The sequence below is a fragment of the Cyrtonyx montezumae genome, unplaced genomic scaffold (assembly GCF_038088225.1).
Source record: "Cyrtonyx montezumae isolate F1298 unplaced genomic scaffold, pur_monq_1.0 scaffold_7, whole genome shotgun sequence".
NCBI lineage: Eukaryota > Metazoa > Chordata > Aves > Galliformes > Odontophoridae > Cyrtonyx > Cyrtonyx montezumae.
In genome coordinates, this window is record NW_027072078.1 from 33,758,103 (window position 1) to 33,780,349 (window position 22,247).

At 41.0% G+C, this 22,247-nt stretch overlaps 1 protein-coding gene across 2 annotated transcripts in view; it reads left to right on the forward strand.

The window, feature by feature from the left end:
* ACVR2A (activin A receptor type 2A) overlaps nucleotides 1-22,247 on the forward strand; it is a 45,466-nt gene that overhangs the window by 13,276 nt on the left and 9,943 nt on the right. For both annotated transcript variants that reach the window (XM_065751361.1, XM_065751362.1), the window contains exons 2-4: nucleotides 13,857-14,064; nucleotides 16,091-16,200; nucleotides 17,497-17,651. In XM_065751361.1, coding sequence (XP_065607433.1) covers nucleotides 13,857-14,064; nucleotides 16,091-16,200; nucleotides 17,497-17,651 — 473 coding nt within the window. The remainder of the gene's footprint in view (nucleotides 1-13,856; nucleotides 14,065-16,090; nucleotides 16,201-17,496; nucleotides 17,652-22,247) is intronic.

The window sequence follows — 22,247 nt, forward strand, 5'->3', positions numbered from 1 at the left end:
CATACCCGATTCATACATGATTTTTTTATACTTTTTTCCATTCTCAGCTTGATGAGAAGCGTTGAAACCTGGGTTTACTTTATATAACCATGATGTTATTTCTTTTAGGCCTTGTGGTTAATTCCTTATTCCACCCCCCAAAAATAGTTTTTACCACTGACTGATGCTAGCTTTGCTAACTGGGAATGTAATACAAAATAATATCTGTTTTTTAATGAACTGTATGTAGTTGTGTCATTCCAAGTTCCTTAGCTAGGAAGGAAACTGCCCTGCATTGGGTGTCTGTAAATTGCTAGGGTGAAAAATCATTTTCTTCTCAAGTGGCAAAGCTTATGGTGTGAAGGGAACAGCAATTCCCATAGTGAAGGGGTCGCATGGTTTTGCAGGAAGGAGTGGGGACAGTTTCAAACATGCTGTGGCCAAGGAAGCAAATGTCTGCAGGTGATATTGGCCAGCTGGCAGCAAGGCTGTGGGCTGTTTGGGAGAGCTACTGCCAGCTGTGATTGGGCTGATAATGCTTTGCATCCAGGGATCACTGTGTGCTGCACTCTAGAAGAGTGAGCTGTTAAGGTACTTTGGAGATTTCTGGGGATAAATATTAGCAACAGAGCCATATTTTCATTCTCACATGAAAACTAATGGCCAGCTAATAGAAATTGAGTTTTATACAGCTGCAGTGTGATAGAAACTAATTTTCTTTGCTAGGTACCACCTGAAAGCAGCCTGTCTAGTTTTAATTATTCTATCAAGTTTATCTAATTAAAGTTAAAAACTTCTACAGCCAGAACTTGTTCCACGTTTTTGAAGATAAATAGCCAAGCTCTGAGAATGTCTCTGAAGTGATCTTTCAGTACTGAAGATTTCCTGCTTTACTTGAATATGTTGGGTTTGTTGTTTTTTTGTTTTTAACTTGTAATGTTGTGATGGGACACATCAGATAGGCAAATGGTGCAATTGACCAGAAAAGGATTGCTTTGGTGTGGTTCTGTGATGGCCAAGTTTAATACAACAAGGCCTTGCTTTACATTCTTGGATGCTCGCTGCATATTCCAGTCTCATCTACTTTTGTTCACTGCTTTTTGCCAGCAGCCTGCTGCCTGGGCAGGTTGGCAGGACATCTCTCCTTTGGGGAAAGCAGTGGGCTTAAACCACAGCATTTCAGGATGGTTGTCAGAGCAGTCTTGTTTTGGACGGGGGTAGGAGTGTCAGCAGGTGTGCAGAAAATTCTTTTGTCAAACTGCATGATTTAGGAGGTAAAAATGAGCATTAAGAAATCTGTTGTCAGTAGGACTAAAGATAGGAAATTCTTTAAATAGATCAGGAACGAATGAACTGTAGCTGTACAGAAATACTGCAGAGCTTTAGGATTTCACTGCTCCTGCATGTGCTGGCAGAATAGCACCCAGATGCTTGCCACGTTCACATCAATGAGATGCTGATTGTTTTAACAAGAGATAGTATTGCTGTGGTATTGGGGAGATTATTTCTGAAAAATGCCCGTGTGAAGCTTTGACTTCGAAAGTGAAGCACGCAGGCTGGAGAGGATCCAGAAAAGCCTTCAGAATATTGTTCTCATCTGCAAATGTTGCTACTGAGTGGCAAAGAAATCTCAGTTCTTTTAGTTTTAAGAAGCAGCACGACAGCAAGCAGGTATCTACAGAGAGAAGGGATTTCTTGCATGAGAAGTGTTAGGAATTATACTTCAGTATTTATTCAGTGAATCTGGAAGAAGTGGAGATTACAGACAGTGTCTGGTTTTATCTGAGAAATGTAAGACCAGGGTTTTCAGCAAGAAACGTACATTTGGAATTGATTCCTGTACTACGTTATATTTCATGTGGTTGTTTAAAAAGTTGAGCTTAATGCAAAAGTTACTGGTGACCATTTTTTCTTCCTGTGGTTTAAAACATAGATTTTCACAGCGTCTGCCACAGCTTTCTAAGACAGCCTAGCTTTCTGTGGGCAGTTCTCTCCCAAGCTCTTGTTAAAGATATGTTCAGCTCCCAAAAGTTTGAACCTGCTTAATTAAGTTGTAGACTGGCCTACAAGATTAAAGGGAGTCGTTCAGGTAGCACTAATAAGAATTTCTAGCACTTTTGATGACAAATATGAGACTTAATGGAGGGATAATCTGAGTAGGGAGTATGGGAAAATGTTGGCAGAAGGAAAAACTTTGATGCAAGACACTTAATAAAGGAAATTAAATGGTTGCTAGTGAGCGTACAAAATCGTAAGCGAGAATGAACCAGGGTGTAGTAGAATAAACTATGGTATGCAGGGGATAGATTATATTAAGGGACATGTATCAAACCACATAAACATGCTGTAGGGGTATATGCAGCACTGCTCTGAGCTTTAGTTCCCCTTGAAATTGTATCAGCAAGCGAATTTTTTCGTATGGACAGAAACCAAAAAGAAACTGAGCTGATTCTTTACATTCCCACTTCATTTCCCAATCCTAGCTTAAGAAGGCTGTATGGAAAATATCATTGCTGTTTGCTGAGTTATAGTCTTAAATGCACGTGAGCAAATCAGAACTGAATTCAGTATTGTGAATTCCCATTTTATCCCAGCAGTGTAGAAATGGTTCTGCCATCAGTTTGTCCACCAATACTTCTGCCCTGGACCCCCCATCCAGGGAACTGTGTGACTGTATTTAAAATTGCCTTAGCTTATTTCAGAGTCAGTATAATAGCTTTGTAATCAGTGATAAATATCTAATTTAAAGATAATTAAAAATGCCTGTCATATATAAGCATGTGATGTTTAAGTAAAAGTTGTTTCTGCTTGCTTAGGAGGTGATAAGATTGTAGACTAAATGTGATTAATGTTCTTTGCAGATGTTGCTTTATATGCTTAGGCTCTCAGAAGTAGAGCAGTCTAGACTGTCTGTCTGCATTCTCCTGCTGCTTTGATCTTGATTAAAACTGGTTGTATTGCATTTATCATCTTCCTTTTTTGAATGCCAGAAACTATCTCAACTGGTTTTTGTATGCATGTGTGTTTATATAGAAAGATACCGAGTACCTTTGTTTGAATACTGTAAAAATTACATATTTGGATGTGTTCAGCAAGTAGCAAAAACAGATGCTTTTTGTCTTGAAAGCCTTAATTCTATCATTTGGCTTATTTCAGACACAGCAAATGTTATTCAGAATGTTAGCAAAACTCATCGGGAGTGAATCAGGCTAACATTTTAAGGATGCTTTTTCCCCTCCTTTTGGATAGATATTGAAGGATAGGTTTGTTCTCTGTTTTCTTCCATCTTCTTGCTGCAGTTGTCTGTGTTTCTGTCAGGTCTGCTACTGGTGTTCTCTTAATACCAGTGTAGTTCTGCTACTCCAGGATTTTCTGCACCAGGTCGGTACAGCTCAGGAGTTCCCTGCAAGTTGCTGAAATGAAGATTGCAGTTGACATAATGATGGAGGAAAATTAATTAAAGATTTGAATACGAGTCTCACACAGCAAATCTGAATTTCCCCCTCTTTTAAAAGCATTACGCAGTGCTTCATTGAGGTACTGGCTGAACCAGAGCTGCCATTCAAAACGCACATCCTTTGTTACTGAGAACTGTGTGGGGCTCTCACATGAAGACCAATGTTCCCTGAGAGTAATTTCTTAATAAAATTCTGGTAATTTACTTTAGTACCATGAATTAACATATTGAAGAGTTAATGCTACAAATTTAATGCAACGCTTTGTGACAAATGGATTTTTAAGGTTTCCTTGCAAAGTTAAATGAAGCAAAACTGGCTTAATTGAACACTTTCTTTAAGTCATTTTTTTTTTCCATTAATTTGCATGCTATAAACCTCCTTAAATAGCTTAGGATTATTGTACTGTGTCAGGTATGTTCTATACAGTCAGGGTAAGCAGCACCAAAATACATCTGGATCATGTGTCATCGAACACGTGGATTGTTAAACGCAAATCCAGCAGCAATTACTTTTTTGTAGTGTGGTTTTGAACAATTTTATTGTAGATGTACAGTCTGGAGTGATCCTGGTCTACATGAAAATGCAATTCGGTTCCTCGATTATTAAATGTTTAGGTTGTTAAAACATTTCAAATGTGTTTGAATCTTCATAGAATCACAGGGGTTGGGAGGGACCTCAAGAGATCATCGAGTCCAACCCCCCTGCCAAAGCAGGTTCACTACACCAGGTAATACTTGGGGATAGCTCCAGCACTAATCATGGATTTCTAGAGAGTGTTTATTCTTTTAACAAGATGGTTTAGATTGGGAATAAAGTGCCAGTGTTCTGTTCCTGTAGAGGTTAAGTTACAGAAATTCAGAAGCCTTTTTCTGTTGGTAGAAGCATAATGGCAATTTTCACCCACGTTAGAGTTTCTTTTGAGAAAACTTTCTGGAGAGGTTAATACTTCTTTTGCCACTTCAGAGGCCAAACTTCAGAACTATGCACATAGTTACCTTATAGTGTACACTACACTTCTGTAGTATGTATTTGCTCTGAAGTACCATTGAGTTCTGATGCTTTTTCCAGCTGTCTCCATGCCTTGCTTCTTACTGAACATCCAACAACATCAGGAAAGGTTGGTGTTTTGTTTTGCTTTGCTTTTTTCTTAGGGAGAACACTCAACATGAAAATGTAGATTGTGTTTGTAGGCAGGTAAGGAACCAGGAAGCCTCTGTCTTGGGTTATGTTTGTATGGCTTTGACTCTTGTGCTAAATCAGTGATGTTATACTTAAGACAGCTGTTGCAGCAGTTGCTGCATCCAACTGTTGTTACACAACAAGAAATGTGTAATTTGCTCAAAGAGCAGCATGTTCCTGGAGTCAGTGCTGCAGAGCACCAGCACAGGCTTCAGGAGATGGGTTTGAAATTGTTCCCACAACAGGTAGTTATTTTTAAAGCTTTTCAGGCAAATACAAAGCAATGGATTGGTTAAGTTTTAGTGTTTAGTGTCCTGATGTTTAATAACCTAATTCTGGTTTTTGAAATACTTTGTTTTTTAGGCTTATTCTTCCAAACGTATTTATAATTAGTAAAAACAGCAAAAAAAAAAAAAAAAAAAGTCCAGTGGATAGAAAAATCTGCTTCATGGGAATACACAGAGCCCAGCAAAAATAGAACAGAAGAAGTGCCTGATCCTGGGATACGTTAGGGAATTGCTTTGTTGTTCCGTTCCTTTTTTGTATGTGAAAATGGACATCATAATTCGTAGTAAAATCTTGTCAGTTCTCATTGTTAGTTAATCTAATATCTTATGGCCAGTTTGGCTAAAGGTAGAGAGGTAGGGATTTTTTTTGTGCAATATATATCAAGTTTTGAACAAAAAGTAGAAGGACAGATTCTAAGACCTTGTCAATACAGAGGAGACTTGGAATTTGATATAAATCAAATGTCCATTTATGCAGTATAACACTAGACAGTAGAAAAGAAATAAAAAGGACACAGCAAGGTTTGAGATTGTGCAGATTTTTTTTTCCTTTAGGTTGAAAGTTCAGTAGTCAAAAACATATTAATGGTTTTATGATGATAGGTATTTACTCAGATGGGTGATGTTGCAGTTTGACATTTATGTAAGTTTAGTGGCTGAAGGAAGGAATTACTTCCACTCATTTGTGCCAGTTCAGCTGTTTGTGAGGCTGTGCAGCAGAATCTGCTTTGTTGATTGCACTACAACTTAGAAATGTGCATCAAACGTGGCCTTGTGATAGAGCAGACACTGGGAGCTCCTGATGTGATGTGGCTGTGATGCGTGCAGCCTTAAAATGCTTCTGAAGGACTAACGAAGGAAAACAATATTGATACGATGCAAGTCTTTGGGAATGTTTCATCTTGAGTACTTGATGCAATTCTGGCCAACCTCATCAGGAAGGGTGGGCTGGGAGAGGCCTGCTGTTACACTGAGTAGTGAATGAAAATGAAAGGATGAGAAAAACTTGTAGCATCAGCTGTGTGAAACCAAGCCTGAAGCTGCATTTATTCCTCCAGAAATACGCTGCTGATTTAAAATAAGGAGGAGGGTGAGGATGAGTTTCCATCTCAGTTGAATATATGAACTGCTGAAGGCTGAGATTTTCTATACTGGACCTTGTTGTGCCTTACCAGCATACCCTGGTGGTCTTCATGTCCAAGGCACACATCTGGAACCTGCCTTTCCTGCTCTTCAGCTGCCAGGTGGGCAAAGACACCCCAGCTTGTTGGGATAGCCCTGGTCCATGCTCCAGTGCCCATCACCCACTGCTGCCAAGCCCAACAAACAAAGGGCTTAGGTGGTTGCACATTTCTAAACCAGTTCTAAGCAAAATTAAATAGCTGATTCTGAAAGTTAAATAGGTAGGAACTGGTTGTAAGTATTCTTAGGCTGAGATCTTGGCTGTAACCACAGAAGTAAGTTACGACATAAAGAATAGTAATTCAAATACAAAGCTTGATCAGCATGTGAAGGAGAGCTGTGTAGGGGTTGTGCTTGCAGTGGCACAGGGCAGGGCATGATATGCAAAGAGTTTGTCAGAGATCTGAGTTTGAGACAGAATTGCACTGGTCCTTTAAATAAGGTTGTAAGAAGTCCTTAAAAGAAAAAAAAAGTGACAATTGGTTGCATTGCGTGGAGGAAACATTGGATGTAAAAATGGCTGCTTGCCTCATAGACATCTTACTGCTTTTGTTTGATTCGATTCTGTTTTGTTTGTGAAAAAAACTGTTGATTCAGTTTGTGTTGAACTTGACTGATGCAAAAGGCAAAAGGTATAGTACTTGTTTGTAACTGACTTCAGCTGTTCTGATGACACTTCTGCAGAAGTAGAGGGGATTCTCCTTGTGTGGAAGAGGTGAGATTTCTCATCTCATGGCAAACCTATGAGATGGTGATTGTATTCAACGTGATTCTGGAAGATTCATAGAAGAAACGGTGGAGGAGGGGATATGGAAGAGAAGAGCTTTCACAGGTCTCAGCCTGGACAAAGGACCATTCTGACAAGCAGTGCTGAAGTGATTCACAGCTGGGTGTCGCTGGATGGGAAGCAGAATAAAGCTATCAGGCAGACTGCTTCCCTCTTGCTGCATGGAAAATTCAGATTGTTCTATGCAGTCTGCCGAGAAGGAGGCCTGTGTGTTGGATGAATGAAAGTGGAGAGGCAGCCCCATACAGCATGTCCGGGCCCACTTGGGGACTGCCTTTACCAGCAGCTTTGCTGCAGGCTTCCCCTTGCTCTGGAGCTTCAAGTACCATGTCGCATGGACAGGTACCTGAGGACACTGCTGGGAAACTCCCAGTCAGGCCTTCAGATGGAAATTCTTCTGGTTGCCAGCAACTGCGTGATAATCATCCCTTGTAGCCAGTCATACCTTCCTATTTGAGGTCTGATGTCCTTACATGGTATGTTTGGGCTTTAATCTGGGAGCAGGGTGCCTGCAGAGTGCTTTGTTCTTTAATTTTAGCACCAGCATTGTAAGGCTGTGTGGAAATAGTGGCACAGGCTTGTCAGCCGTGGGAAAGCATCCCTAGCTGCTGCCTTGCCTGTGCTCAGCCAGGCACTTGTAGATGCTGCTGTCAAAAAGAGTACAGCAGAGTCCCAGGTTTTGTCTTCTTTAGTGCCAAACACTAAGCTGAGTTTTTCTTTGAATTATGTTTCTACATTCAAACCTACATGTGGTACCGAGTGCCTTTATTTTGGGAGGAGCAGTGGGAAGGGACCCCTTAAGCCAAGCCTTGCCCCTTTTATCTGTGGTTTGTTCCTTTTTCTCACTTCCTTTTAAATCTTGGCTGAGCCGAAACAGCTTTTCTTCTGAGGTCAGCTACTGTGATTATTTTCTAGTGACTTACCATGTGTGTGCCTGCTTGAGGGTTTGTGCCAAGGAGAGGAGGGTAATCCTAATTGGAAACATTCTGTGTGTGTTTGTGATTGGTGCTGTGGTCTGTGCCTGCTCGATGTTCTTGAGCCTCTTGGAGAACTTGAACTTCTGTGAGTGCTGCACCCGGTGTCATTTTGGGGGGTAGATTTTTATCAGCACATAATAACTTCTGTGTTGTTTGGAGGGAGAAGTGTTTGTCCAGTAATGCCTGAACGAGGTGAGTGGAGTCCCAAGGCTATACTTCAAAAAGCCAAACAGCTTATAGAATCTGTCAATGTTTTTTTTCCCCTACAAAACTGTTAGGTATTAGATGAGAGGACCTTTCTGTTTTGTGCAGCTCGCACCTTTGCAGTGACAGGAGTAGTGTGTTTGAACTTGAAAACATCAGCCTGTGCTTTAGTGCATTCCCTTGAAGTCAAGAAGTGTGAAAAATAGCACTCCTCTTTGCTTGAAATTTCTAGAGATTCACAGAGGTTGTCGATCTTTATTTTGGACAAAGCTGGCTGCTGCCATAGATATCAGTTGTTTCCCTAGAATGGCCATTGCTGGCACAGCTTCTCCCCAAAGAATGTTGATGCTGCCTGAGCAGGATGCCACAGGCTTTCTTTTTTCCACTCCTTTAAGTGGAAGGGAGGGGCCATGGAGAGGGAAGCATCTTGGAAAAGCAAGGTCTGCTTTTTTGTTTCATGGTTAAGAGTTCAGAGAGCTTCAGACACCACTGTTGTACCCCTGGCAGTTGCCAATTTGAGTGCTTCGTGTTATCACAGTTCCCCTTCTTTAATCCCATCTTTCTTAACTGCTCCCATGAAGCCTTTACTTCAGATGTGGGCTCCTCAGACTACAAGGTTCCTCACCTTTACGTGGATAACTTTCCTTGAATTGTACCTTCCCTCCTTAGTGAGGCTTTCCATTAGTTCTTCTGCCTTTCTAACATGTCAGGTCTCTGAAAACCATAGCTCTTTGTTTAAGTTAGCTGAAAGGTTAATAGCCTCTCCAAAAGGTTCTTCAGGAGAAGTCAGCAGGGTGAGTGCACAGCTGTGGGTGCAGGGTTTCTTCAGCATGGCCAGTCACAGGCTGAACTTGAAAGGTCAAGTGGCCACTTTTTGTGTATTGATGACTGGCAAGGAGAGCGTGTCTTCTCACTCAGATGTTCAGCATGTTTTAAGGTCATCTTTTCTTTGGATTCTGAAATCTTTCACGTGACTGTACCTAATTTTGCTGTGTTACGTGGCATTGGTGGTCCTCATGATAGTGCTCACTTGGTGGCCCGAAGTGGTGTATCTGTCCTGAAGCTGGTATATGCTGCATGATACTTAAATGTGCCAAATCTTTTTTACTAGAATTACATCATTCTCTACCTTGAAATGGTAACTGGAACTTAACTGCAAAATTTAAGTGTTAATGAAAGATGGATGCCAGAGTGTTTTGGCCCATTGCTTGCACCCTGAAGAGAAATGCTGACAGGCTGAAGCTGTGTGGCCTTCCTGGAGCATGTCTCCTACTGAGGCATCATGCAGTGGCTGCTTAATGGCTGAACAAAGCTGCTGAGGTACCCATCTGTACCCTCCGGTGCCAGAGCTGCAGCCTTTGCATCCGTGACAGTGAGGAGAGAAGTGGAGTACCATGTGTGGTGCCAGTCATCCGTTTCTGAAGTAAGAAGTACTGCTCTTTTTGTGGTGCTGTTGTAGAAGCTCTCCCTTGATCTGGTGTTGAGCTGCCTGACTCCAGAAGCAGATAAATGGTCCAATATGTTGCCTACTGCGAGCGGAGCCTGAAGTCATGCTCACTATTAATATATTTTTGCAAACTTTTTAATGTAAAATAATATATAAAAATAACCTAGAGTGATCATGGCAGCTAGCTTCTTAAAAATTGCCTTCTGTACCAGTATCTGTAAATCCTCAGTTGCAAACTCATTATTTTCTTGTTAAATTTTGTCCTAGGAAAGGAATTGGGCCCTCTAGAAGATCAAGTCCTTTTTTTTTAGGCTCCTGGAACATCTTTAGATGGACTTTGGCACTTTAGCAGTATTTCTTCATTCTTCTCCAATAACCTTCTGATTAACTGCAACAGTGATTTGGTAGAACATGCTGAAAAGGAGAAGGTTAAGGAGAAAATCCAGCCTGAGAAGATAGGGCATCTCCTCTGTAAGGCAGTGTGGCAGCAGGTCAGGTGATTTGTTACTTCACTGACGTGTTTATCTTTTGCCTGATTCTCGCACTGCTCAGGTTAATTGCTGTCCTGTATGGATTTAATGAATGTACTTTGGCACAGTTTGGAGGAATTACAGTCCTTGTCTGACCTGAAAGCATTGAGAAGAACTAACTAATAGGACTAACGCTTGTCCAAAGTTCAGCAAAATATGTTTTGAGGTATCTTATCGTGCATAAAGAGGATGGAGCAGATCCTTTGTGTTGTAACTGAGTTTGCTTTATTAGATTGAAAATAAACTCTTTATTTTTCCTTTGAGAAACATTCCCTTGGGTGTTATCAGAAAAAAGTATAGAAAGATAAAAACTTGCTTCCTGGTTATGGGAACATCAAAGCTGGCCCTTTGTTGTGTATTTTTGTAGTCTGTTCCCAGATACATTTGTGGGTCTGGAGGGGGTATATGAGATCACTGTAGAAACAACTAGAATGATGTATGTGGATAAGTACTTGAAAAATGTATCTGTGCTGTAAGTGAAGTTTTTCAGTAGCATTTTCTGACCTTTTTCTTAGTGGCCTAGAGCAGTGTTATAATTCACATATTGTAATGGATGAGGTGCATGTCTTTGTGGATCTCCCTGCTCAGACTGAGTTCAGATTCACCCCAAGTATAACACAGTGTAAATATTGTGCAGTAGGTAGAATGATACCAGGACAAGCTTAACCCTTTCATTTTTCACATCCAGGTTTTCTAGTGAGCAGCCCCAAGGAAGTCCTTCCCTTCCTGCCTGTAAGCCCTTGCCATTTCTGTCACTGAGTTTGTTGTAGCATCAAGTGCCACTGAAATGTGATGGACTTGTTGGGGTGGGTTGTACAGCTTGGGAAAGACAAATGGGATTACTTGTCTAGGTTTCACTGCTGCCGTTTGCATCTTGGGCTTGAGGAAGTGCATCTCAGAAAAACACTGGATGGAAAAGGAGCTGAGTTCTATCTACAAACAGGAAGGATGTTTTTCCCCAGGAATTCATATAGTCCTGCTTAAAAAAAAAAAAAAAAAAAAGGAAGCCAGTCCTTCAAATCCCTGCGAAGGTGAGGTTTTCCAGACTGCTCCTAACAACTCTGATAAAGTTGTTTTCTGTACTGCTGACAATTACAGTGCATCCTGTATTAACAGAGGTTCAGAAGTTCACTAGCAAATGTTGTTTTCTTTCTTGCTGCAGCTGTTGTTTGAACACAAATGCCTAGTGATACAGCAGCACGCAAATCGCAGTGTCACAGAATAGATCCAATGTTATCTGTGCTAACATGCTGAAACCAAACTGTTACATACCTGTGTATGCTCAGGTTTTTTAATATGTTTCTTCTCGCAAGCTTTCAGACCTTAAGTTCATAAGATCACAAGTTGCTAAGATTATCCTGGAGCCCTGCTTGAGGCTCCTTTCATCAGCAGTGTTTTGCATCTTGAGATTCAGTAATAGGTTTCCCAAGGACCTGGCAGTTTCTGGGAAAAAACAATTTTTCAGCACTCAGAATGGTAATAGGAGTTTTGTTAGAGGCATACTGTGCTTAAATGGGAACCCAAATAGATGTGCATTTGTTGTAAGCACCAGCTGCCCTATTCCTCCAGCACTTTGGTCCTTGGGAAGGGACTGGCTGGCTGCAAGCTGATGCTTTCTTTATCACTCAGGGCTGCTTCCTTGTGCAACCTCTCCTTTTCCTTTCCCCTTGCTTTCACCTTGGTCCTGCTTCTCTGCTGTGAAAGCTGCGTCAGGACTGTCCCTGCTACATCCGCACGTCACTTCAGCCTGGCCAGACCTATCCCAAATGGCCACACAGCCACCAGAGAAGGAATTAGCACAGCGAGGTGCCCCGGTTGGCTCCAGGGGCCCTAAAGCAGTGCTTTGCCAACGGGTCACTTAGGTAGAACTGATTCACAGCATGGACGTATAGGAAAACCTGACCGTAGAGAGGATGTGTGTAAGAAAACCATTTGTGCCAAGTTAATTTTATTGTAGTTTCAGAATTTCACAAAATCAGCTTGTCCGTGGTCCTTCAAAGCAAAGCTTGGCAACAGGAGAAAAGGAATGGCACGCATGAGATACATCCAGGACTTCTGCTTTATTGCACTGACAGAACCAAATTGTTCAATCTGTTGCCTCATCTGTTTCTTGCCATAGCTGGGAGTTGTAAAGGTCAGGCCATTGCAGCACAAAGAATGTAATAGTTAACATGCTGCATCTCGCAGTGTTACCAGCTGGCCAGTGCGTCTCTCCCGTTGAACACCCAGGCTCCTTCCCAAAAAGCATGAGCAGCATCCTCTGCCTATTTTGGGAATGCGGCAAAGTCAAAAGTTTCTCGAAGTGGCAATGCAGAGTGCCCTGCAGGGTCAGCACTGTGCCTGCGGATACAGTGTGATAGTGTATCCAAGTCGTGAACGTTTGTTGCGTACTGAGTGATACAAAGAAATAGGTGGGGGTGCTGATACTGATACTGAAAACACTTTCTCGTTAACCTCTCATCTTCAGCAACTGTGTATCTTAACTGTGTCAGCCGGGTGCACAGGCAGACTGAACGAGCCTTGTCATGCTTCTACCAGTCCTAGTTTTCTTATATATACTTCTGTTTTTCCATGTTTTTTTTTAATATATTAAATGATGAAGCTTGGATGAAGATCGATGACACCTTCTTGGCAGTGTTTGCAAGACAAAAACAGAAGGAAAAGCCAGGTGTTCTTTCACTCTCTGCTAAGTGCATCATACTCTCGGATGGGTGCAAGCCACTCCTCACACAGTATCCCCTGGAAATGTTCTTGAAACTGTGAACTGTAAGCACTGTTAGCTGGGGTTTGAGGAGCAGTCTCGTGCCATAACAGCCCCTTACCTTTGCAGAATCCAGAGTGATACTTCCCATCGTGAGAAAACTCCAAAGTTAGCTCCAAACAGAGTGCCTCGCTGATAATACTGGTTGATTTTTGTGCTAGGCCATTGGTAGGGGTTGATGGATCACTTGCACTAGTACTTTAGAAGAAAAATTACAATGGCTGAAAATTTTGTTTTTTAAAATAGCTGGGTAGCAGGAAAGAAATAACCCTGTAACAGGTAGGCAGTATAGCAGGTCTGCTGCTCTGATGCAGTGCACCAGCTGCAGCAGTGCCCTGGCCTCCAAGTGCCTCTCAGCTCTCGTGCCTGGAGCCTGCCTGCAGCCTCCGTGGCTGACCCTGCACACAGGGAGCTGTGGCTGTCACCTTGCAGCTGGTTTGCTGAGTGGGAAGACAGCAGGACACCTACTGTGCCCTAGGAAGTGAGGGACCATTGCCTTCCACTTGTTGGACACGAATCCCGTTGCCTGCTTTGTAAATGGGAGTGGCTGAGAAGATGCTGCTTTAGTACTGTGTTGCTGCTGCGTTCAAACCATGAAATGATCAGTCAAGTTGAGGTTTCTAAGATTGGCAAGCAGATTTTTTGGCAGGTATAACAACTTAAGGGGACAAGAAGGCTTTTTGGCAAGTTGTACCAGCTAATATTCTTTGTTTTGCTAAGCTAGCTGAACTTCTCATGATCAGTATTTGAAGATTTCTATTCTATTGTTGGTCAGGGTGAAATGTTGCCCTAACTTGTCCTTTGTTTCTTCAGATCTTGATAAGGTGTCCAAGCTGGCATTTGACTTAACGGAAGGGCTGTGGTTTAGGTTTCAAAACTGACTTGGAATGCGTGTGAGCTTTCAGTGGTTTCTTTCTTTGGTTAAGAAACAAGAGGGCAAAAAGAAAAGGTTAGAAGCTGTACTGATGTCAACACTGTATGATCTGTATGTCCTGGGTTTGACTGTTTGTGTGCCACTTGTTCTCCAGAATGCGATAACTGTGATGTGCTTTTCCTTCCTTGAAGGTGCCATTCTTGGCAGATCAGAAACACAGGAGTGCATCTACTACAATGCTAATTGGGAAAAAGATAAAACAAATCGCAGTGGCATTGAGCCTTGTTATGGAGATAAAGATAAAAGACGACACTGTTTTGCTACGTGGAAGAATATTTCTGGATCAATTGAAATTGTGAAACAAGGTTGCTGGCTAGATGACATCAACTGTTATGACAGGTAAGTTTGCTTGTAAGCTTCATTTATAAGTTTATGCAGTATTGCTCGTCTGTAATTATTACAACCTCTCTTCTGCAGTCAGTAACTGAGACAAAAGGTCAGTACAGTGGCCTGGGAATGGCTGCATTTATGCTTGTGCCCAAATGGTCATGGGATGGTTTTTGTTTTTGCTCACTTAACTGTATGTATGGACCCAGCTTCCTCTAAATTAGCATATGGTGTTTACAGAATACCACGTGCTACTTTCTCTTACTTACTTTGTACTAAAACGTGCTTAATTTTTATTTATTTAGGCCAATAGACTTTTTTTTTCTAGCAACTCACTGTCAAACAATGCAAATACAGTTACTGAAAACAGAATTTGAAACTTTACAGTTCACTTCCCCAGGTGCTTTGGAGCAGGAGAATCAGAGCAGCGTGTCTGTGCTTTGCTTAGATCTGGAAGCATTTTCCTGTTTGGAGCTCACCTCAGTAGCAGTTTTAAGAGACACTGAGGATTTTTGAGTTCCAGTCATTTTAGTGTAACAGATGGTGCAGCAAGTACCCGTGAGCATTCACAGCAGGACTTGAGCTCGTTAGGTACTGGCTGAGTAAAGGTCGTGACTCTTAAGAAATAGTACTGCATCTTTTAGGAAACAGTACTGTAGGCCTTTAAAGTACTGCACTAACTGTTATTTGTCCAAAACAGTTACTATTTGGAGAGGGAAATAATTAAAAATGAATAATAAAAGCATGAAAGGTATGTATTAAAATGTATTTGGAGATTACTTTTGGCTGTATTTTGGAAAGCTTTCTTGTATTTGTTGAATGAGTAGAGGAAATCGTTGTCGTTCTTTCTACCAAATAAAGTTTCCCCATGCTGGGATGCTTTTTTCTTTAACTGGTAGTTTACAACTAAGTTGTATTCAACTTACTGGTTACCTGTTTCTCAGAGAAGAAGCAAAGCATCTGCAAGTTTGCTTGCATAGCATGGTTCAATTCCTGCTGTGCTGGAGAACAAAGGACAGTTGTTGAAGAAACCTTATTCATTGCTGCTAGTAGGTAGTGACAGTAAGCCAGGATGGGGGAAAGCACTTGGATTTTTTTTTTAACCTCTTCTTCCTTGTAGCCTTGCAGAAGTAGTGGAAATATATACATTTTGAACAGATGTAATTTCTGCTAGGTTTTCAACTTTTAGTATGGAAATAATTCTACGAATTGAAAGTAGAATTAGGTTCTGCACCATTGGTGTCCCACTAGTCCAGCACGTATCACTGACCAGTCTAAAACAGTTTAGCAGTAAGTTCTCCTTTGAGCTAAGCAAAGAAACTGGAAGAAGGGATAAAATGAAGGAGGGGAATAGTTAAAATAAATGCTTGCCTAAGCCCTCAGTAACTGTAGCTCTCCAAATGAGTGCATGCTGCTGTGTTTGTCTAAAACATCCCTTAACCAAAATCTTATCTCTGGCAGTTTACTAAACAGAGAGTTCTGGTATGATGAACTCCAAGCAGCAGCAGATTAAGAACATCAAAGAATGAATGTGCTGTGGACGTTACAGCACAGCCTGAATGTAATAGCCAGATCTATAAAATAACCTAGTTTTTGAAGATGAACCTGGGACTTTTATGGAGGTCTTCAGCAATGTGCAATGTCTGCAGCTATTCCTTCTTATCTGCAGTGTTTGCAGCCCTGTTCTGTGAGACTGTGGTTAAATGTTCACCATTTGCTCGTTTCTTTTACACGTGTAAACACACATCTTGAACTTTTCATCAGTACTTTTGTCAGCTCTTCTTGAATTTTCTGTTAGGAATAGCAAAACGTTCTGTTTCAATTTTAATATGGACAGTATACTCATTACTGCAATATAAAATAATGAACAAAAATTTTGCTTCCTCAGATTTCACTGTAATTTGGGTGGTGCACTATTCCGGGTGACTCACTGAACTTCACTTAACTTTAAATAGGACCAAAATGTGTTTTTTTTTTTTTTTTTTTTTTCAGCAAGATAGATAAGATTAATAATGCTTTTTGTTATTATCTTTTATAGGAATGATTGCATAGAGAAAAAAGACAGCCCTGAAGTGTTCTTCTGTTGTTGTGAAGGCAACATGTGTAATGAACGCTTCTTCTACTTTCCAGAAATGGAGGTCACGCAGCGTAAGTGGGTCTGACACACTGATGAGGGAACTGCATGGCAGAGCTCAGAGAAGTCCAGTACTGTGTAGGATATGAGACTTGCCAAAAGATTACAGGGTTTTTTTTCTAGCAGGAGGTTTCTGATTCCCAAATGATAAAGAGCTGTGTGCATTCGTATAAAGAACCTGGAAAGTTACTAGTTCCTTTCTCAATTTTGAGAGCTCTCAATACAAATAATAATAATAATTGAAGAAATGTACTCAGCTCTTTTTTGAAAGTGAGAAGAAAGAATAATGTGAAATCATTGGCTGTTTTCATATACTGGAGTTGCTGTCAAATCTTACCTTAATTGTAAAGGTAAGCTTCTGTAAGCATTTATAAGTTACTAGGCTAATCTATCTCCACATGCACATAGCAGCCTAGGATTGCTTCTCTTCCTGAAAAACTGCTTGCAGTATTTCTTTGAACTGATTGAACCTTAAAAAAAAAGTCAAGGATTTCTTCCTAAGCTACAAAGCAGATCAGATAGGCAGACTTGAATTGTTTAAAAAAAAAAATACGTAGGAGATGATGAGGTTATTCTTGAATATCTTCTTCCAGTCAAGAATCTCCTGATCTTTGCTGGAAAACTATCAGTGTTAATAAGTGAATTGAAAACAGCAAATGTCTTGTGCAGCACATAGCCAGAGGAAGCTGTGATATTAAATAACCTTTCTGTGAGATTGAAGTAATCTTCGGTGACCCAGGAGATGCTCCTGTCAGTTTTGTTAGTGGTACTGCTAATGGAATAACAGGCATTCTTCATTGCTCTCATTAAGCCTCTTTCGACCCAGAAGTTCCTCTGGAGTCCTCCCTGAGATACTTAGGGAAGCGTCTTCAGCTGGAGAATTTTTACTTCTAGCAGATGAGCAGAGCCTAGATACAGTGGCAGATTATTTCTGGCCAGCACTCCTTACTAATGACATCTTACTATTTACATTCTGAAGCTTAAACCCCTGTGTTGATTCCTTTTTCATTCATTAACTGATGGTGTTCTTTCAGTCCTTTAAAATAAAAACACCTCTTACAGAGTGCAGATAGAGAAGGAATAGAAGCACAGAGCAGTTGTGTGTGCTGGCACATTGGTCAGGGGTTCTAGGTTATCTCCACATTTTCCAGAACACAGCCTTTTGGGTACATACCTGTTTATTGTGCATGCTACTAAATCAAGTACTGCTAGCCTGTTGTACTGATGGATGAAGTTTAGAAGATCAGGATGATAGATTTTTCCAGCAACAAATGAGTTATGTCCTTTTTTTTCCTTTTAATCCCCTTCAGCAACTTCCAATCCAGTCACACCGAAGCCACCTCTATTCAATACCTTGCTTTATTCACTGGTGCCTATAATGGGAATTGCAGTGATTGTGCTCTTTTCATTTTGGATGTACAGACATCACAAGCTTGCATATCCTCCAGTACTTGTTCCAACCCAAGTAAGTTGTTGCATTATGATTTCTTTTTCTTTTTTTTATTTTTGAAAGGTAAAAAGCCATGTCTGAAGCAAAGGGGATAAAACTGTGCATCTTTTGCATGGCTGAGGTCTCCTGCTGCATTGCTGGTTAAAAGGTGTCATTGCTTGGTATCAGCAAAAGCAAATAATTCAGCTTCTACTTCGATAGCTTTGTGTGTTTTAATTGATATTTGCATGCGTGAGGATCTGTTTTAAAAAGCCAGGTTTTGGGGCTGTGAGAAGCTGAACAGCACAAAAGTTCAGACTTTACGTTGCTGGGAGGTGAGGGAAGTCCATACATCCCACTGCCTGTGTGTGTTGTGTGCGGGTGCTCTCACGTACTCCTGAGGTTTTTGTACTGCTTATCTTACCACAGAAATGAAGGAGAGAGGCTAAGTCATAATGGCAGTTTGCAGTGAATGGAAAATAGACACTAGGAAAAGCGTAGCTGTTAAGAAAAAGCATGGAACAGGTGTCAGTTCAAGGGAACATGAAGGAAATTGTATAATGGAAACGCAGTGCAAGGGCTGAGCTCATCTTGTGGCTTCTGTTCTTCACGTCATCTTTTTCCTCTTATTTCTTTATGCAGATGTTATAGTCTTAAAATGTCTCAATTCTATCACAGTTTCTGTTTCACTTGGGGAATATTTTGAGGTGGTTGTCCTATAATTTGAAATGTAAACTGGCTTCATGGCATCTAAACCAACATAGTGCTGTGTGTGTGTAGTTTCTGCTGTTGTCAGGCTCCAGCTGATCCTGTAGACGTATCTAATAGCATGTAGCAGGATTGCTTCTATTCAGTTGAGTCCAGAGATTGGGCTGAGATTAGAAGGTCACTCAGGAATGAAGTTGAGACGACAAAATCCTCAGAACTGAAGTAGGAGAGGTCCCACAACATCCGAGGTTTTGGAGTCAGATTTGAGCTTAAGCTTCCTAAGCCAGTGCAGAGACTGCTCAGCTGAAATGCCTAACCTCCCATACAGTGACAGTTCCATTTATGATGATATGAAGTTAAAGCACTTGCTGTTTTTGGTAGGATTGTGTTTGTTTGCATGCGTTTACCCTGTGCTGCCTGCTGCTGTGCATTTTTCCATGTTACTACCTGTGGTTGAGAAATCAAATCGCTTTGGTTTCAGTTTCATAGTAACAGATAAGAAAAGTTCAGGAGGAGGCAGTGGGCATAACTGCTTGCCAGATGGTAAGAACACAGTTCAGAGGGAAAAGAAGTGCATTTCCTGATCTTGCTTCATGTAGATCTGTTAGCATAACTCTTGCATCCATTTCCATTTGTCTGTATTTGGGTCTTTATGCCATCGTAGCGGTCTTCATTGTAAAATTAAGTTTATACATGCCAGCTGTGTGAGTAAGTAATTTCACTTTTAGACTTAAAGACAGCGTCAGAAAAGCAAGCAAATGTGAAATACTTGCAGTATATCAAGAACCTGAATTTTGATTTTCTTCCTTTTTACTGGAGCTCTTTTCTTCCATGGTTTATGTTCAGTACAGGAGTGGACACGTCATAAATTTTTAATAAATAGGGTAATAACCTGTTCATTAATGCCTAGATTGTATCTGTTGGGATAAGTATATGTTGGTGCATGAGCTACTTATGGTGTAATAACATTTTCTTATCTTGTGGTGAATAGGCATTAAGGTTTGATGTGGAAAGTCAGGAAAAGCGACTTCTGCCTGAAAATCTAAATGAAGTTATGGAAATAAAAGACATAAATATTCTCCCATAGGCAGCAGAGCAGTTGTTTCCCACTTAAAATTTGGTTACAGCTGATTTCAATGGGAAGCAGGGGAAACAGGAAGAGAGGGAACAGTGTTAGTAGTTTTACAACCATAAAGCAAATATTTAAATAATTTAATTAGTATATTTAATAAGTGGGGCATGAGTAGAGTCTGTAGGCAAATGCGTTCTTATCCGAGTCTTGCTGCAGCCATCGGTGGGCTGGTTTAATGAGATGCATAGCACATATCCACTAGAAAACATCAGTTGCTGTGTGAGATATAAAAGAGAAGGCTCTGCTCGGTGGTGGGAGTGCTGAGCAGCAGGATGCCCTGGCAGTAAGCTCTCTGTCTGTAGAAAGTAAAGGGGGAGGATGAGAAATGAGAGGGAATAAAAAGGAGGAAACACTGGGGAATAAGAAACGTTGGAAGAATTAGGAGAAGAAAGAGTAAGTAAATAAAAAAAATCAGTGATTATGCTGTAGGGAAAGGGACTGTTAAATAGATTTTAAATAATTTAAAAAAAAGAGAGAGAGAAATAAGGTGGAAGAAATGTTTGAAATGAAAGAAAGGACAAACATCTGAGAAAATGCCAACAACTTCATTTTCTTCTGAGACTGAAACTATCCCAGTGCATCAGGCAGGCACTTCCTACACAAGCCACCTCAGCTCACAGCTCTGAGGATTCCCTTGGAAGGTCCAGGTAATTGCTCTAATCCTCACGTGGCTGAGGCAGGCTCTGCATTGAGGTTAGGTGGCTGCAGCTACCTCGGTTTGTTCCTGCCCTGCCACCACTGCTCCCCTGCCCTGCAGGCATCTGGCCTCCGTGCCCTGAGCTGCACTGCCTTGCTGCCTGCAGTCTAGCTAAAGCTGACTGGCAAATTTTGTGAAAATCTATCAGTCCTTAAACTCTGTGATGAGTTATTAGCAAATGTAGGCTTGCAAAATAGATGCGTGTTTATGTAAAACAGTTTGACAGAGCTATTTCATCTTCTTATTTATGTTAGGACTCACCGTGCAGCAAACATACAGTCCATATGTCTGATCAGTTTACCAGGAAGATGGCTGAGCGTTTTAAACATTTGAAGCTGTGGCTTTTTATTTAGGAAGAGTTACTCGTGCTCAGTGAACTCACGAGCTCAGAGTACACTGCAGGTGAAGCACTGCAGCCTTTGTGGACTAAAGCTTTCACTCAGGTTGGGCGCTCTTTAGGTTTCCCTGCTGTGTCCTGCTGGTTTTCCTGGTAGAAACGTGCATGTGGATGGCAGAGAGTTGATCTGCTATGCTCATTTATTTTCTTACATCTCTTGAGCTTGGGCCAGGGTTGTCACTCAGTGCTAATTGTGACTGTAGTGTTACCACTCTGTCATCCCATAGATAGGACCACAACCTATTTCATAGCATAACTGACACAAGTAACACTTCTGTTTTTTGTCAGTTCGCAGAGCTGTGGCTTCCAACGTTCTGCATCCATACTGTGCAAAGAAAAGTTAACCTCGTGTCCTTTTTGTGAAGTGCCCAAGTTATGAATATCTTACTGGATCACAGAGTTGCTTTTTTTGTTTTGTGGTGTTTTTAAAATAAGAGTCATCTGTTGTGAGGGTTGGAAAAAGCTTTGTAGATTCATGTCATTTTTCTTAGCCTATTTTTATGCTTGCTTCTGAAACATTTGGAGTTGCTAGGGTCAGAGATGCTGCATGTGTTTAATTGCTGTGCAGGAGAGAGCTCTGATCCGGACCTGTTTGGTGTGACTGCAAATTGAAAAGCTTGCAATGAACAGATCCTGTTTAAACTCTGCTGCTCTGTATTAAGCAGTGACATAAAAGCCACTTGCTTCCCTATGCATCCAGAAAAGCAAGCTCGGTTCCTAAGAATTACCATTTCTTACTCTTCTGCTCACAGGGGATTGCACAGGACTTTGTCGTGCACTTTTTAACCTCATATATATTGCTTTATTTAGTTTTTCACCCAGTGTTCCCCATGCTGAGCACATTAATCTTGTGTCATTCATTTTTTCACTTCTTCCTCCGTATGGATGAACCTCAGTGCTCTGTTGCATATATAGAGGGCATGCCTTGTTTCCAAAGTCATGTGCTGCCTAAACCAGGACTTACTCTTAATTGTAGATCAGATACGTAGATACTGGACTGCTCATCTTTCTGATCTCAGTGCTTTGAGTCTCAGAAAGTAGTCTGTGTTTGGTGGATTCCTCCCATCATCATCACACCACCTTCAGCACTTCTCCTGAAGGCAGCAGTGTATGAGTAGACCTGTGTAGCTACGTCGTGATTTTGCTATTGCAGTTTCAGCTGTGTGAAGTCAGAACTGAAAGCCATTCCATATAACATGGAATGAATAATGATGAAAGGGGAAAAAAATGATTCATTTTCAAAAGCAATGGCAGTAGGTATCAGTGGGTAAATCTTTTGTGGTTGGCACTGGGGAAGGTTTTCACTTACTGTTTTTATTCTTTAAACTAAGCTTGAGCACACTAAATAATCTGCTTGGGGCTATTAGAATCTCTGGGACAATCTGTCCCTTTGCCACACTAAGAAAATTGCAGTCGGCTGCTGAAGAAGAATGGCAAAATGAAATGAAATGTTCAGGTTTTTTCCACTTTGCTCTCCCAGTCACTCCTGTTGTTGTTGTTACGTTTTAATAGAACCATTAAAACACTTGAAAGATGGAGGATAAGCAAGGGAGGGGTGTTTTATCAAGAATATATGCCAGACTTATAAGATTTATAGCTAATTGAAAAATACACAGCTGTGAAATGGGAAAATCAACAGAGCAAATCTGGAGGTTGGACATGGCAAGAGCTTTATGTTCTGGGTTATGGGTACAGTTT